General features: G+C 46.5%; 1 protein-coding gene across 1 annotated transcript; it reads right to left on the reverse strand.

The window, feature by feature from the left end:
* Positions 1–1,096: 1,096 nt before the first annotated feature.
* Positions 1,097–17,508, reverse strand: LOC146967409 (synaptopodin 2-like protein). The gene is made up of 5 exons (XM_085761113.1): positions 17,279–17,508; positions 12,700–12,851; positions 12,297–12,587; positions 10,564–10,952; positions 1,097–5,583 (listed from the first exon to the last, which is right to left on the reverse strand). Exons 1-5 carry the CDS (start codon positions 17,378–17,380, stop codon positions 2,774–2,776), a joined length of 3,744 nt encoding a protein of 1,247 aa, XP_085617239.1. The 5' UTR covers positions 17,381–17,508; the 3' UTR covers positions 1,097–2,773.
* Positions 17,509–21,444: the final 3,936 nt, after the last annotated feature.

A 21,444-nucleotide genomic window follows, 5' to 3' on the forward strand; every position in this document is an offset into this window, starting at 1 on the left:
ACCGGGCCAAATAGCTGGAGATTATCAGCTCCAAAAATAGGTGAAATGAGCTGTGTGATGTGTGCGTGCGTGTGAGAGAGAGAGAGAGAGAGAGAGAGAGGGGGGGGGGGTGGGGGGGGGGGGGGGAGGGGGGGGGGGGGGGCGGGGATTATCAGAGATGGTAGAGGAGAGACAGAGTGAGGGGAACTGCAGAATGACTTTGGTGATATGGAGTTAAACGAGCCACTTCAGTCATTACTGTAAGTGCAGTTGCAGCTTTTTTATATTTCTAAAAGTCCTGTGACCTAGTTTGTTTAAAAAAAACAAACATGAATGCTGCCTCACACAGGGATTTTTGTGTGTGTGTTGTGTGTGTTGTACCTTCCTTCCACTAGCGCAGCAGCTAAACTTACCAGCGGTCCTGAGCAGGACTAAAGTTAGCGGCTAAAGTTAGCCCGCGTCTGTCACCTGATCCCAGTCAAGGGTCAAAGGTTAGATCCCTTTTCTGTGGGCATGGTTGGGTTTCACAGGTGGCTGCCGTTAAACTGCTCGCAAATGTAGGCCAACAACCTGACCAGGGGCTTTTCAACTACTCCGATCAGATATTGTAAAATAGAGGAAACAGCACAGAGATGTTTGCACATTGAATTCTTATTTTTTAATCTCCTCAATCAGCTTTTTTTTAAACAAATATATTGTGTTTAATGCAGGAAAAAGAAGTGAAAACCTTGTATATTTTCCCCTGATAGGTGTGTATGATGTTACCTGCAATGTTATTGACATTTAACCAATGTAAAACCTGTAATAAGGCAAGTGAAGAGGACCATGAGCTGTGTCTGGATGGCAGATCCTACAGTGCCTCCATGTGGTGAAGGCTTAAATTAACATAGCCTTGATGCCTAATAAACTATCGCTTTTGAGGACTGTGTATTTGATCTCTGCACTGCCTAAATCCTGAGGGAACAATTAAGCTGTTATTGAAGTCAGTAAATGCCTGAAAGGATGAAGAAAAAAGGACAAAAAACAAAAAGAAAACACTAATGGGAGGAGGGCTGGCGTGGTGTGGGAGCCGGTGGCGGCGACACGGGTGACAGGAAGAAACAGAGTGACAGCTGAGGTGAGTCATGTCTATTTTTATTCAGCCGCATGTCCCTGTGTAAAAGAATCACAGCTAAACAGACACGTTTATGCCTCCGTCTTGTTCCATATCAGCAGATCAGAAATCAAGTCGACTGTAAAAAGGCTTTTCTCTCGTCTTCGTTACAGCTGTGAAAAACTACAGAAAACAAAAGCACACACACACACGCACACACACAAAAGAGAAGAAAGACACTCAGAGTCATCAAACACAAATCCTTAGACTATATATTCCAGAGTGGGGGATTTGTTAGTATTTCAAATTATAAATGATATGACGTTGGATGGCAACAGGTACTGCAGGATGTTTACAGATCGATTGTTTCTATTCTGTCACTTCATCAGTGCCTTTTCTATTTATCTTTATCTCCCATCCTCGACTTCTGCCTCATCTCTCTCACAACTGTCTTGTCTCTTCACATCCTCAAGTCTTCTTTTTTTATTTTTAACCATAATCTTTTAATCGTTCAATACAATATTTACAGAACTTTATTCTCCCTTTCCCCCCCCACCAGCATCTCATTTTTTTTCTCCTTTCAATCTGCAGTTGTTTTCCATGTTATTCAGGTTTGCCACACCACATTTCCTTTGTAAAACACAGTGATCCCTTTAACTAAAAACCAAATGCATAAGATAAAAGAGTCAGTGATTAAAGGTCGGGTTGGGGATCTTATTCTGTGGCTTATTTTTTCTTTTTTTTTACTGAATTGCTTGAAATCTTCTCCACACCCAGATTGCAACCAAGTATTTTAATGCTTTTCAGAAAAATGAAAAAAGTCAGTCACCTGTGGAACGAACAAGCCTGGAAAAACAGCAGCCAATCATGTTGTACGTCACATTCAAGATGATTGGACCATGATATGTCAATCAAGCTGCCGTCGTACCGCTCCACTAGCACTAATTGCATGCGCGATCAGAGTCTTAAACGGGTTACAACTTACAATGCAGAAAAGACAACGCCAGTGAAACATTGTACCACACTGAAGTCTGGTAAGTGGTGATGTAGCTCTAAGCTACTAAGGAAAGTTAGCAATACTGCGCAGTGTCAATTTTCCCCTCAACAAGGGAGCCAATCACAGAATGGGGGAGGAGGGAGCAGCAAGACGATGACGACACACCGAAGCAACTTTGTTGATAGCTTGTTGATCCAACATGGCGGCAGACGATTTACCTTTCGATGCAGCGTTAGACTGCAAGTTTATTTTTTAAAAAGTCAATGACGTAGGTCGCTCTACATACGTCATTGATACGATTGGCTATGAGCTATGTACAGACGCATTTGATAGACATTTGTAGCGCCCAATAAACAGCTCTGGGCTTTCGTAAACCACGCCTCAAATACGAAAAAATGAACGGGTGGTTCCCAGACCTCATGATGAGGTGTGGTGTTAGCCAGGCTATGTTTTTTCAGGATCTCCGACCCTAACCTTTAAATGTTAGTGATAAAAATGTGCTACATGTGTGGTTGATCCAAATGGATCTCGTGATAAAATGTGGCTGATAAAACCTAAAAAGCTGCAGCCCTGAATAACAATATTACAAGACTAAAAATACTAAAAACAAAAGAACACATGGACTTATTTATTTAACATAACAACATGGCGCTCTGACCGCAGAGAGAGAGCCCCGGGCTTCTTATGTCCAGACCAGAGTGTGTTTAGTGCATCGTGGATCCGGGGCGCCAGACACTCGGCTGCAGCCCGAGGTTGGACGTGCTGAACCTCGGCCTGGGGACCCGGGGGGCGTGAGCGCCGCCGGTGACGGGCTGAGAGGTGGTGGGACTCAGGGGGCTCAGATCTGGAGCGCTCTTAAAGCCCCTGTTGGCCTGCGCAGCGCTGGGGGGCTGCAGGTGGGAGAAGGTCGGTTGGGAGAAGGTCGGTGGGGAGAAGGTCGGAGGCTGCTGCGTCGGGTTCGGAGCAGGAACGGAGAAGGTGGGGAGCTGAGGGAGCGGGGCGTTGGGGGCAGGGGGCATCGCCGGGGGAGACAGAGGCGCGGCGGCCCACTGCGGTTGGTGAGGTTGGGGGGGAGGGGGTTGGTAGTGCTGGTAGGGGGCAGGAGGAGGAGGAGGAGGAGGAGACACGACGTCAGAGCGCCACAGCGGTTCTCCGAGCGTCGTCGCCGATCGTGGGACGATGACCTTGAGGGCGGGGCCCGTCGCTACGGGAGGCGGCGTGGAGAAACGCTTCACCTCGTACACTCGGGCTGTTTTCTGAGGACCGCCGACCATTCCTCGCTGCTGCTGCTGCTGGTGGTTGTGGTTGTTCTGGGGAACGCCGCCGCCGTAGCTGAAGAGCGTGGCGTTGAGCTGGTACGGCTGGTGGCTCATAATGTCTTCGGGCTTCATGCCGCCTTTCTTCCCCTTGGCTCCCGCCGCTCCCGCCTTTTTCACCTCGGGCTTCTTCTGGGCCTTCAGGGGGCAGGAGGGGGAGAGGAGCGGGTTGTAGCTGATCGGCGGCGGAGCTCGGATGTTGGAGGAGTACTTCCAAGCGGCGGGGAGCGACGGCGTGGGCGACGGCTCTCTCGTTTGGGCGGGAGAGTACGGCGCCGCGGCGACAGAGGGGGATCGCTCCACGACGTACCGGTCCATCCTGCTCTGTCTGCGGGCGAACAGCTGACCTCCCTTCCCCGCCAGCTGCGGCACCGTCGGGCTCTGCGGTTTCGGCGCCACGGGCGGCGGCCGGGGGCCTCGCTGCGCCTGCATGAAGTTGCAGGCCTCGGCGCCGAGCCTCAGCCAGTCCTCCTCGGGCCCCGACTCGTGCCCGCCGGCCTCCACGCCGCCGCCGCCGGGTGCGACTGCAGATTCAGCGCCGGCGGGTCTGGTGAAGCGGTCGTCCATGTTCTGGATAATCGACAGCAGGTCCGGGTTCGGAGAAACGTCTTTGTTCTGGACGGCGCAGAACATCGGCTTCTTGTTGGTGCTGCGGCGCCGGGCATCGCTCAGGATGCCGGTGCGGGCGGCGGGAACAGAGATGCGCTGCTCACGCGTGGCGAGTGATGGATCGGCCGCTGCTGCTGCTGCTGCCACGGGAACCTGGGGAGGGGATGCGGTAGCCATGGCAGCGTGGGGGCCGGATGGAGCTGTCGCGTTGATGTAAGGATGGACGGACGGAGATGGAGAAGGTCGGATGGCGGGAGGATGAGGAGGAGGAGCAGGAGCAGGAGGAGGAGGATGGGCGGGCTGAGCGTGGAAGGAGACCTGAGTGGGAGCGGGGGGGTGCGGCGGGGGGAGGGGAGGTGCAGACATGTAGGAGGAGGGAGGCGGGTAAGAAGGAGCAGGAGGAGACGGGAACGACAGAGGAGCTGGAGGAGAGAAGGGCTGAGCTGGAGACTGAGGCGTGGGAGGAGAGAACGGGGCGGCGTGCGAGGCCGACTGAGGAGCAAACGTGTGCGGCTGGGAGAAAGCGAGGGAGGGGGGAGGCACGAGAGCCGCGGGGGGGGAGTTAACAGCCGGGTGGGAGTGGACGGGGGGGTGAGTGTTGGTGTTGTTGGTGTTGTTGTTGTTGTTCCTCGGGGGGATGTACAGCGAGGTGCTAGACACCGCTCTCCTCGCATCCGGCGCCGACGGCGGCTGCTGCTGCTGCTGCTGCCGAGTGGGCGAGATCGTCACCATGGAGATGGCCGCCACCGGTTTGGGCTGGGGAGGGCGAAACATCACAGAGGTGACGGAGGCTCGGGGGGCCGTCGGGCCGGGGGTGAAGGGCCGGGCGGTGCGGTTCAGAACGCCGGGAGGCCCGAAGCCGCCGGCGTTCAGGTGCTGATGGTCGACGATGGAGTCGGAGGTCGGACTGGCGTTGACGTTGGCGTGTTGCCCGTTCTGACTCGGCAGCGGGGTCTGAGAGGGGGGGCTCAGGACCACGCTGGCCCGACTGACGGCCACCGACCCCCCGTTGGTCAGAGCCACAGCTGGAGGCGACATGTTGTACGCGGCGGCGTGGTTGATCGCGATCGGTTGCTTGGCGACGGCGTTCTCCAGCCTGGGGCCCTGATAGGCCGAGCTCTCCGGCCCCGGCGCCTCCACGAGTCCTGGACTGTGATAGGCCGAGACGTCCAGCCCTGGGGGGCCTTGGTGATGATGATTGGTCGTCGGCGTCGTCGGAGCGGTCGGCGTGGTGGACGGGCAGGCGGAGCTCCTCCTGTCCAGCACGTCTAGATAACCGCTGTCCCACGTGGGATCGAAGGAGCCGGAGAATCCCTCCTCGTCGACCTCGGAGCCGCTCAGCGCGGAGCTTCCTCCTTCCTCCTCCGTCTCTCCGCCCGTCTCCCCCTCGGTCTCCCCGCCTCCGTCTCCCTCCGCTTTGCCGAAGCAGGTCAGCGTGTACTTCTTCGCCCTCTGCCGGCGCTTCTTGAACATAAGCACCCCCTTGGAGTTGGGGTTGGGCGCGTCAGTCAGCAAGGAAGCGATGGAGCGGCATTTAGTGCGAGCTTCTTTCACCTGTTTCTCCACCACGCTCTCGCCGCGCTGCAACTCTGCAAGACAGGAAGCGGAAGAAGAAAGAGAGACAAGAATGAATAAGCATAAACAAAGGGAGAGAATCTGTGATTTTATTTATTTATTTGAATATTTGATTTTTTGATGTTTTTTAGGAACAAAGACAAAATCAAATCAAGAAAAAAGTCAATATCCACAAGGTGGCAAAGTAAAAATGAAATGAACACTATGAACAATGACAAGGACAACAGAAAGTGGGGGAAGGACAAATAATAATATTTAAAAAATGATAATAAAATAGCCTATATTAGGCAACAATCAGAGATACAGAGAGAGATGAAGGGTAGCATCACTGCTCGTCAAGCTCCAATTCAGGGAAATTAGTAAACTTGGTATCCTGGGAGTTTTTCCATATAAATTAAAAATGGCTGCCATATTTTGTAAAGAGTAAAGACATCTTTTCTGCATCCAATAAGTTATTTTCTCTATAGTTTGAATTGATTGATTGCAATCGATTTCACAAAGCCACATTTTAACTGGAAGGCGCCGGGCGTCTGATTTCCACTTTATCGCAATACATTCTTTGCAATCGTCAAAAGGATTTCTGTAAGTTCCTTGGCATAATTTGTGTCAAGATTGGAATTAGTAAAGTTGGGAATTGGTCATTTTTGTCAGAGACGAATAACAATAACGTAAACGAAAACAGCGCCCCTCGTTGACTGTGATTTGTAGTTTTATCGCAGCGGGGAGCTGCAGTGACAGACAGGAGTGTGTGCTGTGGATTTAGAACAAAGAATTCCCGCTGCTCTCCAGAGTTGAGTCACAGACGCTCCGGGAAGGTTAGATCACACACTGTCTCTTCTTTGTGTGTGTATGTGTGTGTGCATGCCACATGTGTGCCTCTCTGTTTAGTCCAAGGCTATTTGAGTCTTTTTAGTATGTTGGCTCACCTCACCACATAACTAAAGTCTGATACTGACAAGTTTTACAGAGGCACAACAAACAATGATCCCAAACTTGGCCTTTATGGCCGTAAGCAGAGAGACACTGGGCCAAAATGCTACGGCAACAATAGACACTGATCAGAAAGACACTGGTTTATCGTTTTAGTTTTTGCATGGTAATGTTGCATGGATATATGGCCACCAAGAATCATTTTGAACAGACTAAGAAGTTTATCTTATTAGAAGAATAATAAAGTTTGCATTTGGAGACACAATTTGCAGGTGAAAAAACGGAATAAATCTCACGCATATGACACGTTTTAAATAAATATCGCAATAATATCGTATCTAGACACAGGTATGGTGATAATATTGTATCGCAGCAGGGCCTCTGGTGATTCCCACCCCTATAAAGTATGACACAAATTCAAACATGACACAATAGCAGAGCTAAAGGAGCCATTACAGTTATCAACAACATTACTACAGTCCATCCAGAGAGGGTCTACAAAACAAAAACATTAAGACAGCGGATCAGATCACTAAAGCCAATAGGATTCATCCCCTTTGGACTGTGAATGTTTATATAAAATCTCACACTAATCGGCCCCAGAGCTGCTCAGACAGCAGCGTCTGGACCAGAGTGGTGGAGCTACAGACCAATGCTGGACCAGCCGGGCTAAATATAACTAAATCAATCCTAACTTTTGTCATAATTTGTCATTTTGCGTCACAAGTCTGACCCACTTTCAATAAAGTAGCTTCATTAGGTCGATAAAAACACAACGACATGGACACGTCTTCTCGTGTGATTTGTCTTTAAACCACAAAATGTAGAGCGATTTACTCACATATAAATTATTCCAACAACAACTGTCGAGTCCAGCGAGTTTAATGACGATAAATAACATTAATGCTCAGATTTCTATGGTGCTGACACGGTACAGAAACAACACTGATGTGCATCTCCTCCAGTTACGTAAATGAAGTTACGTGCACATACCTGCGTACACAGTGTGTGGGACTGTGTGTCCACCTGCGTCTGAACCTGAAAGAGATGTGAGGTCCCTCATCTCACAAGCGTCGGTGTGTGTGTGTGTGTGTGTAAATGTGTATGTGTGTGTGTCCTTCGCTCAGACCCTCCCACACACACACACCTCCTGGTCGTGGCAGTGTGTCGGTTCTGCTCTGAGCCGGAGGGAAGCCGTCGTCCAGCTCTTCTCTCAGGCCACAGCCCATGTAAAGACCTTTGTCTCTGTCCAGCAACCCAAACCAACACATGATGTCAACCCACTATTCCTGTCTGTGTGACAGGCATCAAACACCTGTCCAGTCTCTGCCTCACACACACACACACATACACACACAAACACACACACAGGAAGACCCGTCAGTGGTAGTGTCATTGAGTGTGTGTGTGTGTATATATGAGTTCATAAAGCCAATTATAGGTTATAGAGGGAAGTGTGGTCATAACTCGTTGCCGATGTGCCGATCTCTCCGCGGCTGCCACTTCATACCTGACAGCCAACCTCACACAGCTCTCCCAGCTAACAATCCCATATCCAAAGCCCAAAGGCACAAAAGTGTGTGTGTGTGCCTGCATGTGTGTGTTTGTAATGTGAGAAAGGCCAGGTCCCTGGACGCCCCGGTCATCATTCATCCTCTATAGTAAAGCCCCAACGTCAGACATTCGGCTTCTTGTACCAGAGGACAGATCCCTCATTACAGCAACAGTCGCTGCTCAGCTATTCAGAGTGAGCGGCTGTGAACACTGACAGGAGTTGACCAGACAAGGTCAGTAAACGACACCAGTTTGAATAAATGGGTCAAAATGCAGGGTAATTGTCTATTAATGAACTTTTGTTACTCAATTTCTTATTTGTTACTATTTCAGATAGCCAGGCTAGTTGTTTCCCTCTGTTTCCATTCTTTATGCTAAGCTAAGCTAAATTCCTGCAGACTGCCGCTTCATATTAACCCTGTGGTATCAGAATCAGAGTATTGATCCCCAGAGAGAAATCATGTTACTAATGTGCTGTTGCTCCAAGAGATGAAGATGGATATATACATGGTTGCCCATAAAGTTGGAATAAAATATATATTTTTTACCTCTCCTCATGAAATGATTGTGACAATGTGATTTATTCTTGATCGATAGTGTATATTTTCTCAAAACTTTCTTGCTCAATCTCTTCCAAACATATCACCACAATTAACCTTTATAATAGGAATAAAAAGAGTGACATGTCTGAAAACAAAATCATTCCAACTTTATGGGCAACCGTGTACGTACGTAAAATGTGTCCCTATTCTACTCTTACTATTGTATATAATAATATATGTCAATGAAAATATGAGTATAAAGATTGCACTGTAATGTTATTTGTATGAGTAAATAAGTAAAGTACGGGAGGTATCATTTAACTTTACCTGAAATTTAGACCTAATTTGTGCAAAGAGAAACTAAAAATGATTTATATGAAACAAGGAAAAGTGAAAAAATGTCTGAAAAACAAACGTAATCTTTTTTAGTTTTTAATTTTTTTCTCATTTCCTAAACCATCACACTGCAAACACTCCCTCGTGTCCTTTCCAACCTTTTAAACCTCAGAAAACATTGAAAATTGTGCCATTGTGCCAATCACCACAGGGATCAATTTTAGTATAATAACTCTGTCTGACCAACGGTACAGAACCCAAAAATATTCACTTTAAAAGTGAGTGAAAAACTGTAAATCTCCACATTAAAGAAGCTGGATGGGGAGAATATTTGATATTCCTCCCATTAGATTAGATTCAAACCCACTCACATACACGGTGGTAACGCAGAAACAAGCGCGCTTGTACACCACATATTCAGCCAAGTGGCCGGCGGGCCGACGACGTCTGAGATGCGTCCAATCTGTCAATCAAAAGCTCCAGTACCTATAAATAAAGCCAGTGAGGCAAATACCCAGAATACTGACAGAGGAGATAAATGCTGGTCCAAGGGACAGAGGGAGGGAGGGAGGGGGTATCTGGTATATCTCACCCCATCACCACCAGCCTGTAAATGTAACAGGACGCTCCAGCTACACAAAGTTACCACCAGAGGGTGATAGAGCTGAGGATTAGAGCAAAACACACACGCACAGGACGTCACTATGGGAAACTCTGCTGGTGTTTAAATGCAGAAACAGTACGGTGGAGAAGAAAGAATGAAAAACTGAAGAGACTAAACAAGTTCCTTATTTTGGTGTCATGACCTTAAATTTGATTAATGCAAAAGTTTGGGACGAACTGAACAACTGGTATCCAAACTATACTTACTATTATCACAAAATGACAGCATGTTGACATACTGTAAATGATTATAATTAGCTATATGACATCAAATATATATTGATTTTATGAAAACAATACCCGAATAAGATCACTGTAGCATCTAACTTATCTAATTAGATTTTTCCTGACTCTTATTTTACGTTTTGGTGTTTAACTGACTGATCTGAACTGCAATTTCAATTCATGTCATGAGAGGTGCTCTATACAGTAAGGGGTTTTTTTTTTCTTCCATAAATCCTATTTCTCTCTCTTCTTGTTAGTGTTTTGTCATCGCCTCACTGGTGTTGGCTGAAGTGTGTTTGTAGTTTATTGAGTTTTATATATTATAATACAGAATAAATGGTAACCCTTTAATTTACAAGCCACTAGTTACGTGATAATTACGTAGTAATGTCAAGAAATAGCCAAGAAATAACGGTCAATTTCATAATAATGCCATGTTTTCCATAAAGGCAAAAGATTACACATGTTTTTCATGCTTTGAAATTTTTGGGACTGGCCAGAATTTTTCTCCACCACCAATTGACCATTATTTCTGGCTATTTCTATGCAATCAATCGTTATTTCTTAGCTATATTTCTTGACATTACTATGAAATTGACCATTATTCATACACTATTTCTAGACATTATGGCTATTTCTTGACATTATCAAGAAATTTCACAATTTAAATCACTTTTATTGAACCTCTATTATTATCTGGTTGTGCTGTGGTTGTTTGTATAGTCTGCTACGTTTTGTACTCACTGGCTTGCCGTGCTTTGTCCATGTAGGTGGTGGAGAGCTCGTCGCTGAGGGGGGTCAGCTGTGGTCCCACCATGGGCACCAGTTGCTTACTAGAGCCCAACATTAGAGCCTCTCTCGCCCGCTCAGGGGACACCAGAGGCGGGCAGGTCAGGCCGACGCAGCCCCCCGCCTCCTGGAAGCCGCTGTCGACTTCTCCCTCCGCCTCCACTAGCCCCTGATCGGGGGTCGGGGTCAGCGAGTGGGGGGTCAGGGTGTGTGGGGTGTGTGCCGGGGTGGTCCACTCGGTCTGGACGGGCTGGTAGATCAGCTCTCTGCGAGGGACGCCGGGGAGACACTGAGCATCCCACTGCCCCTGCGTGGAAACCCCTCCATCTGTGGCGCTCTCATACCTGAGTGGAAGAAACATCCGTGTTAAAGGGACATTGTGTAGGAATTACTCCCATCCAGCGTAGCGTTGCGGTTGTACATCGCAAGCAACTCAAATCGTATTTTTCATGCTGCATTCACGTAAAATTGGGCAGACGGCAGACGGAGGACAGCCGCTGCACGTAACGGCATAAACAAGCCTTTATGTAAACAAGTGGTCCGTCAGGCACGAGGCAAAACAATACACGTGACAATATGTTGTCATGGCGATGTCGTATTGTTTACCCGACCCACGTTTTACCGGCTTTCTCTCGACTTCTGTGACTAAAATGACATCTGGACGGCCGTCTGCCCGACTGCAGGTGAATGCAGCATCAGTGTAACGCTCCATTCCTCCTCACTGTCTTCGCTGAGTTTCCGTGGTTACCTACCGTCACACTGCCACTGAACGCAAAAACATGGCGACACCACATGGCAGCAGCACCGAGCTTACCGTCTCCATGGAGATATGAACGGCAAATTCAGAGCTGAAAGGAACACTTCACTTTGTTGATGGGGGGGATTACTTGATTAAAGGGATAGTTCAACATTTTGGCAAATTGGCCCATTGCCATAATCCCTATAGTCATAGCAGTAGGTTTGTTACCTTTAATTGTCGGTGCAAGCTGTTTTTAGAACGGCGGAGCAGAGCCGTGAGCTGCTCAGAGCTACGCTACGGAGGCTCATGGGATTTCTTGGTTTCCCTCATCAAACTCATCAAATACACAATCCAACAACTCCAAAACGCTCTGGTGGACAAGTTGTGAGCTGCACATTCACCACGCTATGAGATAATAACACAACGTTACCAGACAGAGTTGTTTTAGAGGGAAATTCATGCAAAACCGCTGATGCGCGTTGCCTTCAGGGACAGTTTTTCAGCAAGCAGTCTCTGCATTTACCTCGAAAACGGCTCAGTTTCGTAACGTTCCATTATTATCTCATAGCGTGGTGAATGTGCAGTTCACATCTTGTCCACCAGAGCGTTGTGGAGTTGTTGGATTGTGTATTTGATGAGTTTGATGAGGAAAACCAAGAAATTCCATTAGCCTCCGTAGCGTAGCTCTGAGCAGCTTGCGGCTCTGCTCCGCCGTTCTAAAAATAGCTTGCACCGACAATTAAAGATAACAAACCTACTGCTATGACTATAGGGATTATGGCAATGGGCCAGTTTGCCAAAATGTTGAACTATCCCTTTTATGAAAAACATAATTTTGAACGAAATAATCGATTTTCGTGAATAGATAGCAGGAGAAGTTGATAAGTGATAAAATAAAACCTCACTCCAACAGGAAGTGACCGTCTCTCTCTCTCTCTGTGTCTCTTACCCGCTCATCTCTGAGGTCTCCTCCTCCTCGTTGTCGTAGCGCGCGGGGGAGCGTGCGTGAGGAGGCGTGCGGCGGTGGCGGCGGTGAGTGTGTGACTGTGTGTCTGCATCGCTGTCTGTTTCCCCGTAGTAGGCCTCGCTGTCGGGAGGCGAGGTGACGCCTCTGGGGGTGAGGAGGAGGGAGGGATGGTGGGAGGCCAACGAGCCCGAGGGGGGAGACAGGACCCTCATGGAGGCGCGGGGCGACACTGAGCGGCCGGGGTAAGATGAGGAGTGAAATCCAGCGGGCGCCCTGGAAACGTACAGCGAGAACAACATGTGTCAGTTTGAATGATACTGAATCAGTATCATTGTGTACTGTAGGTGTGTGTCTGTCTGTGTGTGTGTGTGTGTGTGTGTCTGACCTTTTAACCCTCAGGCTGAGCATCGCACTCTGAGCGTCTATGAGGCTCATGGCCTCAGCGTGACTGAACTCTGAACACATCTGGTCGTCAATGGAAACCAGCTCATCGTGCTCCCTGAGTCCAGCTCTGCAGGCTTTGCTGCGCCTGCGCACCTGCAGACAGGAAACAGGTTAAAAAAACACATGAAAAATTAATACGTAAAAGCACAGCAAACAACAATTTCCCGCCTAATCTAGCTGCTTAACTCTCATGTTGTCCATCCATCAATATTTTACCAACTCAATGGACAATGAATGGGCTTAAAGTAACTCTCTAATTATACACAGAGGCTTAAAAGGCCATGGAAACACATTATCTCAGAAAACTATCGTAACTGCTTGAGAAATTTTGAGAAATATATCAATGATTATTATTCTGTCTGTTAAATTATTGTTTATCTTTGTTCATTGTGTCTTTTGTCTCTTTTTGGTAAATCAATTAGACTTAAAGGGATAGTTCAGCTTTTTTGAAGTGGGGTTTTCTATCGTACTCTTGATCTGGCGTATTATTTTGAGCCGGGATTTCTCGTAAGGCGGCGAAAATACGCTGATTAATTGTCCCTCATTCACAGCCGTTTATTGCCTCTCGCCGGTGTTTCTCAGTGAGGTGGTGTATAGGCTACCTCATACAACTCTACTTCAAAAAAGCTGAACTATCCCTTTAAGATGAACCATAACTATAGAAGCAAACAAAAACAATAATTACACTAATTGAATAGTGCCAAAACAGTATTATCATGTTGGTATATCAATACTCAAAAATCAATATATCACAGCCCCTGGTTTGAAATGGGCAGGAATAAGATGATGTGAAGCTTGTCTTTTCACCAATAACGGTTCAACAACTTCAAAGGAATCAAACCACTATTAAGCCACACCCACTAACCGACTGACCCCTGAACCTAAAAAGTGAAAGTGTTTTTTTTCCAAACTTAAATTGCCTGAAGAAAGTCACAGTGACCGAAAGCTTGCAATAAATTGATATATGCACAGTGTTTTTAGTGTGCGGTTGCTGTTTTGTTGTTTTCAAATTGTCCCAAACTTAAATGTAAAATGTTTGATCATTAATATCTTTTTTTTATTTTTTATTTTTATTAATGTTTTTATTCATTTGACAGGTAAAAGTACATACAATGAAAAATAAGGATTTTTTTTCTTTTTTTTTCCAAAAACAACAACCACTTGTTCCCTCCCTTTCCCAGCCCTCCCCAATCCTACAAAATTTTGTTACAGATCAGTAATAACACACATCCTTCCTTCTTACCGTAAACAGACATGCAAATATAAAAGCACATAGACAATTAAGAGAGTAATAATAATAATTTAAAAAAAAAACACCACAAAACTGAGAAGTATTATTTTCAATGTGTCCAGATTTTTACCGAGCTATCTGATGGTTAGCCTGCCTGCTACAGCTAACGTTACATCGTGGGTTTGATTAGACTAGCTTCGACTAGTTTTCTTAGCTTGACTAGGTTCGACTAGTATGTTGACTAGTTTCGACTGTTTCGACTAGTATGTTGACTAGGTTGTAAACCTAAAAGTAAACACAAACACAAAATATACTGTAAACATTATACAGATATTCATATTAAATGATTTCTTGTTCACAGTTGCATTGAACATTACTCACCGACAAGGCGTACCGGTCCTGACAATAACTCACAAATGAGGTAGAAAAAAAAAGGACTGTGCCTTGTGGCACACTGCGCATGCTCCTACGCACGCGGTCTGGGAGTGCACTTAACACGTATCACGCATGACAATGAATTAACAGCAACGGCTGCTGGAAAGTTCTACACAATGGGTTGAGATGAAGTAAGGAGGGAAAGGAAATTCAAAAGTCAGTTGTCAGAAGCGAACATTTCACTTGTCCTGTAGTGTCTTTAATTTAGCTATGTAACTAATCATGCAGCCCCAAACCGAATCGAATTTTCCAGGTGTCCCCCTCAGATCGTATTTAATTTTCTCCAGATCTAAGTACAGCATGAGGTCCTTAAGCCACACGGAAGCTTTGGGGGCTGATCATTAATATCTATCGACAAATGGCCTTTAAAGTTCTGCGACTTGTTGAGCAGCTCTCCTGTGCTGGCAGCTCTCGCCCTGTCCCCTGTATCAGAATAACTTCTGAAGTCATGCAGCTGTTCCTGAGGCGGGGAGGGGGGGGGTCGCCGAGAGATGATGTCATAGGACCCTTCAGGAAGTATGTCTAGCGTTGAGGGGGGGGTGGATGATAGATGGGCTAGATGGGAAGTCGTGTATTCTTATCCACTAGATTTCAGTTTCCTCTAAAACAGGACGATAAAGCCCCTCCCCCCTCCGTCGTCTGTCTCCTCCTCGCACTAACGCGAACACCTTATCGCTGCCGAAGGTAGAAAATGTCGAGTGTGTTCCAGCACCTACTTGTGATCCCTAGGGAGGGGAGACACTGAGGTATTTCCCTTTATCAGTGTCTCTTGACCCAATAATCCCATTTGTGAACACATGCGAACACACAAAGAAATGCTGGGTTGTTTTTTCAACCCAACTGCTAGGTTGAGCCTGTTGGTTAATTTAATTGTGTTATTTTCAGTGAATTGGGTATTCTGAGAACACAATTATAGGTTATTTCTGTTGGGAATGGAGTTATTAGCTGTTGAGTTGTAATTTCTATAATGTTGTGTTGGTTTGTTTTGGACTACCCAACACAGTGGGTTGACGTTCGGTGGGAGGAGTTTCCTAGCAGTGTGTTTGTGAATATAAGTTTAGGTTATTTCAGTTAAATATATAATAATTGTTGTATTAAGGGAATCAACCCAATTTGTTGGGTTATATTTAACCCAGTGTGTGTTCTGTCCAATATTTAACCAGCGCTGGGTTGGGAAACTACCCAAATTGGGTTGTTTTTAACCCAACATTTTTAAGAGTGAAGGACAAACGATCTGTGTCGCACTTTTCCACTCCACAGCCAAATGTACACACACACACACAGATACACATTTACACACACACACAGCACAAGTGAGCATCATGACAGAGGGGGTTTGAACAGCTGCATCACTGGTCTGGACCAGGGGGCACGTCTGTCATTCAACATATGTTCCTCACAGACCCCAAAATAAAACCTCGCAGGAAGAATCAGCCACATTCCTCGACAGATGAGAGAAGGAAGGAAGACGGGAGGAGGAAGAGTGATAGGTGGAAAGAATAATAACGAGATTTAAACACTTACGGGGACGGGGAAAGATAAGTGCGAGTGTGTGTTTGTGTTTGTGTGTGTGTGAACAAGAGGCCTTTTTCCATGCCTCGCTTCCAGCTCCTCTTAAATGAGCTATTCTGATCCTCTAGTTGAAGCTCCATTCCCAACCAGGCTTATCTGAGGTATGCCGGGCAACCACACAAACACACATTTACACGTCACACACAGACACACACACATACTCGACACAACAGTTTACACACTGATCAAACTCCTCATTAAAGGTGACCTTATCTACTTGAAAATCCTGGATAAAGACAGGTCTTTGGCGTCCGAGGCCGCCGCCGCCGCCGCACTCCGCCTTCATCTTGAATCAAGAGGTTATGACAGCTCATGAGCGACCGGCCAACTCCTGAGAGTCGGTCGGTGCGAAGCCAGGTCACATTCCTCCTCTCCAGAATAGCTTTTCTTATTAGAGACGACATTCTGGTCTGTCAGCAAATATAAACGCCGACGTGAAAAAAAACAAAAAAAATACATTATTGGGCTTAAATCTGTCTAATAAATATGTGTCATCGACGTATTTTAACAGATGTGTTCAGGCGCTCAGCCACAGACGCATGCATCAGTGTAACATGAACGCTCACACTGACTGTACATCAACCTATCTCAAAGAAACACTGCTGATCTTGACTTTATACTGTATGATCGGGACGCAGCACTGAAACACGAGCCACGGAGCCAGTCCAGGAAAATTGTGCTCTCTAAGTAAGTATAGCCTATCCTCGAGGGTTACAGCAGCGTGAAACATGAGAAATCTGATCAAAGAAACTCAAATAAGAGTAGAAAGAGGCACTTTTTGGTGTGTAAATGACTTAAATACTTCAATTTAATATGAAAAGACAACCTAATTGATGTCCTTTTTCTGTCAAACTAACCTCTCTCCAGTTCAGTGATGCTCATCGTTCATCTCTTTCAGAAAACAAACTATAAATGGAAGAGCTTACGAACAAAACGTGGGGAAAAAAGTACAAATGGATGGACAAGTGTTCTTGTATTTTGTGATTTTGCACAAGAAAATCCTGCATTTGACACAGATTTAAGATCTTAACTCAACGAGCAACTTTTTTTGTTTATTATTTTCTGATTGTATACCAACTGTACATTTCTGGCAAAAGCTGCGATCACAAAAAGCGAACCACACGACCACCAGATCGCAATTAACAGCTGCAGTCTCTATTAAACCCATCTGCTCATGTTACCACCTATAGGCTGTAGGTCCTATCTGTAACATACTGTACACACACACGAACACACACACACACATACAAACATACGCACACATATACAGGCTTCACTGTACCTTGGCCACCTGTAGAGGTTTCTGCAGCTCCGCTCCCCCCTGCAGCCTGAAGCCCCACGGCGCTCCTCCTGAGAGGGTGACCACGATCTCCTCCGCTACCATCCCGGCTCACAGCCTGCTGTGGGTACGAGGGTACGAGTGTGTGTGTGTGTGTGTGTGTGTGTGTGTGTGTGTGTGCCGCTCTGCCCTTCCTCGGTTCCCCTCAAAACTCAGCCTCAGAGTATCAATGAGTGAGCGAGCGTGAGTTTTCTGTCTCCCTGCGAAGTCCCTCCACCCACCCACCCACCCACGAGGAGACAGGAGGTGGCTGGCTTTCATCTGCTTACACTGGTATGCTGTGTCGGAGGGAGGGAGGTGGAGGGGTAGGGGGGTGGGGTGGGGTAGGGGGGGCACTCAGGAGGGTGAGAAGGGGCAAAAGTGTGCATGTGCATGTGTCTGTGTCTCTGTGTGTGTGTGTGTCCATCCTCCCCTTGTATTCAACACTTGCCATGTCACTCTTGAGCACTCAGTACAGGAGGGGATGCTTGCTGATATACCCTCCAGAAATAACCACCGGCCCCCCCCCAACACCCAACATCCCCCACCCCAGCTCAGCCTGGACAGCAGCCGTGGCTCCACAGATTTGTCTTCATCTCCCCGCAGTTACCCCCCACCTCCCACCCCCCAAAACCTCATGGCACAAACAGAAAGGAGGTGAGAGGAGGGAGGAAATATTTTAGGAATTTTTTCCCTCAGTTTCTCTTGGAGCTGGTGCTTCTGCAGCGTTGGACAAGACAAGATGATGATGATGATGATGATGATGATGATGAATACTGGCTGCAGTGCACCAGCCTCAGCACCTCCAATTCTGCAGAGGAAAAGGCAAAAGGGATCACAGGAGACTTTAGGCCGCCAAAAAAACCATACGACTTGGCCCACCTGTCTGACCCAGCCCAAACCGTGCCAGATTTGTAATGAATCGCATGTTGGAATAATTTCAAATTTGGGCCGACTCCAGTGATTCTCAGCCCACAAACACATAACTTCACATTTGCACCCCCCCCGAAAAATATGGAGACAAATCTGGCAGTGGTTTATTTGGCGTGAGCTGCGTGGCTTTCGTGTGCATGCTGCTGACACTTTGGCACAATTGACCCAATTAAAATGGCTTCCTCTTGTCACTTTATTATCATTTGATAGATGACTGGGAGAGTATCAACGCAGACTTAATGGCTCTCAGCCTGAGGGAAACTTAATAGAGCCAAGGAAGCGTTGTCTCGATGGCAAACAGATGCATCCTCCCTGTTCCTGCCTTTTCTTTGTAATATTTACTGTCTCAAAAGTCTCCTTCCTCTTCAATCCTTTTGCTTCTGCTTGGCTAAGCGAAATTTGAAGCAAAGCATATCGTATTTATTACACAGTTTGAGTTTTTCACCATAACTGACTATTCTCCTGTATACAGGTGCATCTCAATAAATTAGAATATCATGGACAAGTCAATTTCCATTAGTTTACGTCAAATAGCCCCAACCAAGTATTGAGTGCATATATAGCTATAGATTTTCAGAAGGCCAACATTTCCATATTAAAGCAGAAGTAAGCGATCCGGTGGTTTTGGCTAACTTCCTGTCAGCCGATGGAGTTAGCAGTCCCCGCCCTCGTCCCTACGTCACCACATGCACGCGCATCCCTTGGCTGCACACACAGAGAGGACTGCCCCTTTATGCCGTTCTCTCTCCTCATTGGATAAAGGTTGTAGGATACAAGGAAAGTTTTCTCCTAGGCTCAGAGCAGAGCAGATAGTGACTGACAAACCCGTGTTTCAGACCAAACACTCTATGTAAGTGAATTCCGTCGGAAGATAGAACTATTTAAGACTTATATTAACGCAAACATTCACCTTATAGTCCACACCCAGACCATCAGCACTGGATCCCCCCAAGGTTGCGTCCTTTCTCCTCTGCTGTTCTCCCTGTACACCAACAGCTGCACATCTGGACACCAGTCTGTCAAGCTCCTGAAATTTGCTGACACCACCCTCATCTGCCTCATCTCTGATGGGGACGAGTCGGCCTACAGGAGCGAGACGGACCCTCTGGTGTCCTGGTGCAGCATGAACAACCTGGAGCTGAACGCTCTGAAGACAGTGGAGATGATAGTGGACTTCAGAAAGGACCAAGCTGCCCTCCCCCCTGTCATCCTCTGTGACTCTAGTGACCCTGGTTGAGTCCTTCTGCTTCCTGGGCACCACCATCTCCCAGGAGCTCCAATGGGAGCAGAACATCAGCTCCCTCACCAAGAAGCCTCAGCAGAGGATAGGCTATACTTCCTGCTGCAGCTGAAGAAGTTTCACCTCCCTGTGAAGATGCTGGTGAACTTCTACACTGCCACCACTGAATCCATCCTCACATCCTCCATGTCAGTCTGGTGTGCTGCAGCTACAGCCAGAGACAAGGCCAAACTGCAGCGTGTCATTCACTCTGCCCAGAGGACGATCGACTGCAGCCTCCCATCTCTTCAAGAGCTGTACATCTCCAGGACCCGGAGACCAGAGCCAGAATAGCTGCTGACCCCTCTTACCCTGGACACAAACTCTTCCAGCCCCTCCCCTCTGGCAAAAGGCTCCGGTCCATCCGGACCAGGACCTCACGCCACAAGAACAGTTTCTTCCTCTCTGCAGTCAGCCTAATGAACAATGCCCCAGTTCCCCCTAAATAACCCTAAACCTATGGATGTAATATGCTATAATGTTAATGTCATCTTTACTCACTACATCTTAGCCTTCTTAACCTTGGATGTATATATAAACATTAAAAATGTTCCCTGTATAATGTGATTTCACAAAAGTCCTCTGCTACTTCCTGCTAACAGCAGTATTAAAGCCGATTTTCCCCCTCGCTCCCTCAGGCACCCAGTGGAATTAGCGCCAACTAGTGGTGCAAACAAATTATATCTGCAGGGCCTTTCTGCAACTGCAAAGGCGCTCTAAATCATCAGTAGTGGCACACAAATTATGAAATGTGCAACATCGGAGAATGGCCATAATTGGTGTATATGGCATTTTTATGGTCAAAATAGTGAATGCATGATAAATATTGTTAAGCTACTCTTGTGCGAAGGTTATCATACCAATTAATAATCTGGACATATATAGGAATAATAAAATAGCAACAAGAATTTGCCCACCCTTTCGATTGCGATTGGTGGTCTGGCTCATGGACTATTACTTCTGCTTTAAACATGCGTCTTTTAATTGGTCTTTTGAGCCTACTGAATTTTAGGCCCTTAGTACGGTGGCCCTGAAGTGCAAAACACAACGGCAAATCAGACAACAACGGCAAAAGAGAAAACACAACACAAAAAGAGAAAATACAACGGCAAAAGAGAAAACACAACACAAAAAGAGAAAACACAACGGCAAATCAGAAAACACAAAAGCAAAACATTTTGGGCAACACATAGCGGCCTCTGTGCTAGTCCCGCTTGTCTGTCGCGCTGGCGGTGTTGTCTTTCCGGTTCAAAGCACGGACCAGTTCTTTTGTCCAATCAGTGACGATTCATGTCATCCGGTTTGGTTAATGTCGTTGTGTTTTCTCTTTTGCTTTTGTGTTTTCTGATTTACCGTTGTTCCTAATTTGTCGTTGTGTTTTCTAATTTGCCGTTGTGTTTTCTCTTTTTGTGTTGTGTTTTCTCTTTTGCCATTGTGTTTTCTCTTTTTGTGTTGTGTTTTCTCTTTTGCCGTTGTGTTTTCTCTTTTTGTGTTGTGTTTTCTCTTTTGTCGTTGTTGTCTGATTTGCCGTTGTGTTTTGCACTTCAAGGCCACCACACCCCTTAGCCATAATCATTACAATGAAAAGAAATGAAATAAATAAAGACATGGAGTTTCATTCTGTGTGTAATGGATCTATATAACGTATTAGTTTCACTTTTTCAATTGAATTACTAACATAAATAAACTTTTCCCATGATATTCTAATTTACTGAGATGCACCTGTAGGCTATCGTGTACAGGCTAGGTCTAATAATAATGAAGTGTATAAAAATGGCGGCGCTACAATCTTGAAATATAATTAAAATCCTATTTTTAAAGTGAACCTCTTGGCCTTGGGCGTCCGTCCGTCTGTCTATCGGTCTATCTGTCGGTGATGTTGCTGCTCCGGCGGCTCCGGGACAGTAGAGGAGGTGAG

Source organism: Trachurus japonicus, chromosome 19, assembly GCF_045865225.1.
Source record: "Trachurus japonicus isolate A0001 chromosome 19, Traja_1.0".
Lineage (NCBI taxonomy): Eukaryota > Metazoa > Chordata > Actinopteri > Carangiformes > Carangidae > Trachurus > Trachurus japonicus.

Coding starts and splice junctions, on each gene's coding strand:
- LOC146967409 (XM_085761113.1), bottom strand. CDS start 17,380: ATGGTAGCGGAGGAGATCGTGGTCACCCTCTCAGGAGGAGCGCCGTGG. Junction 12,588..12,699: donor CTCAGCCTGAGGGTTAAAAG/GTCAGACACACA, acceptor GTACGTTTCCAG/GGCGCCCGCTGGATTTCACT. Junction 10,953..12,296: donor GAGACCTCAGAGATGAGCGG/GTAAGAGACACA, acceptor TCTTCCACTCAG/GTATGAGAGCGCCACAGATG.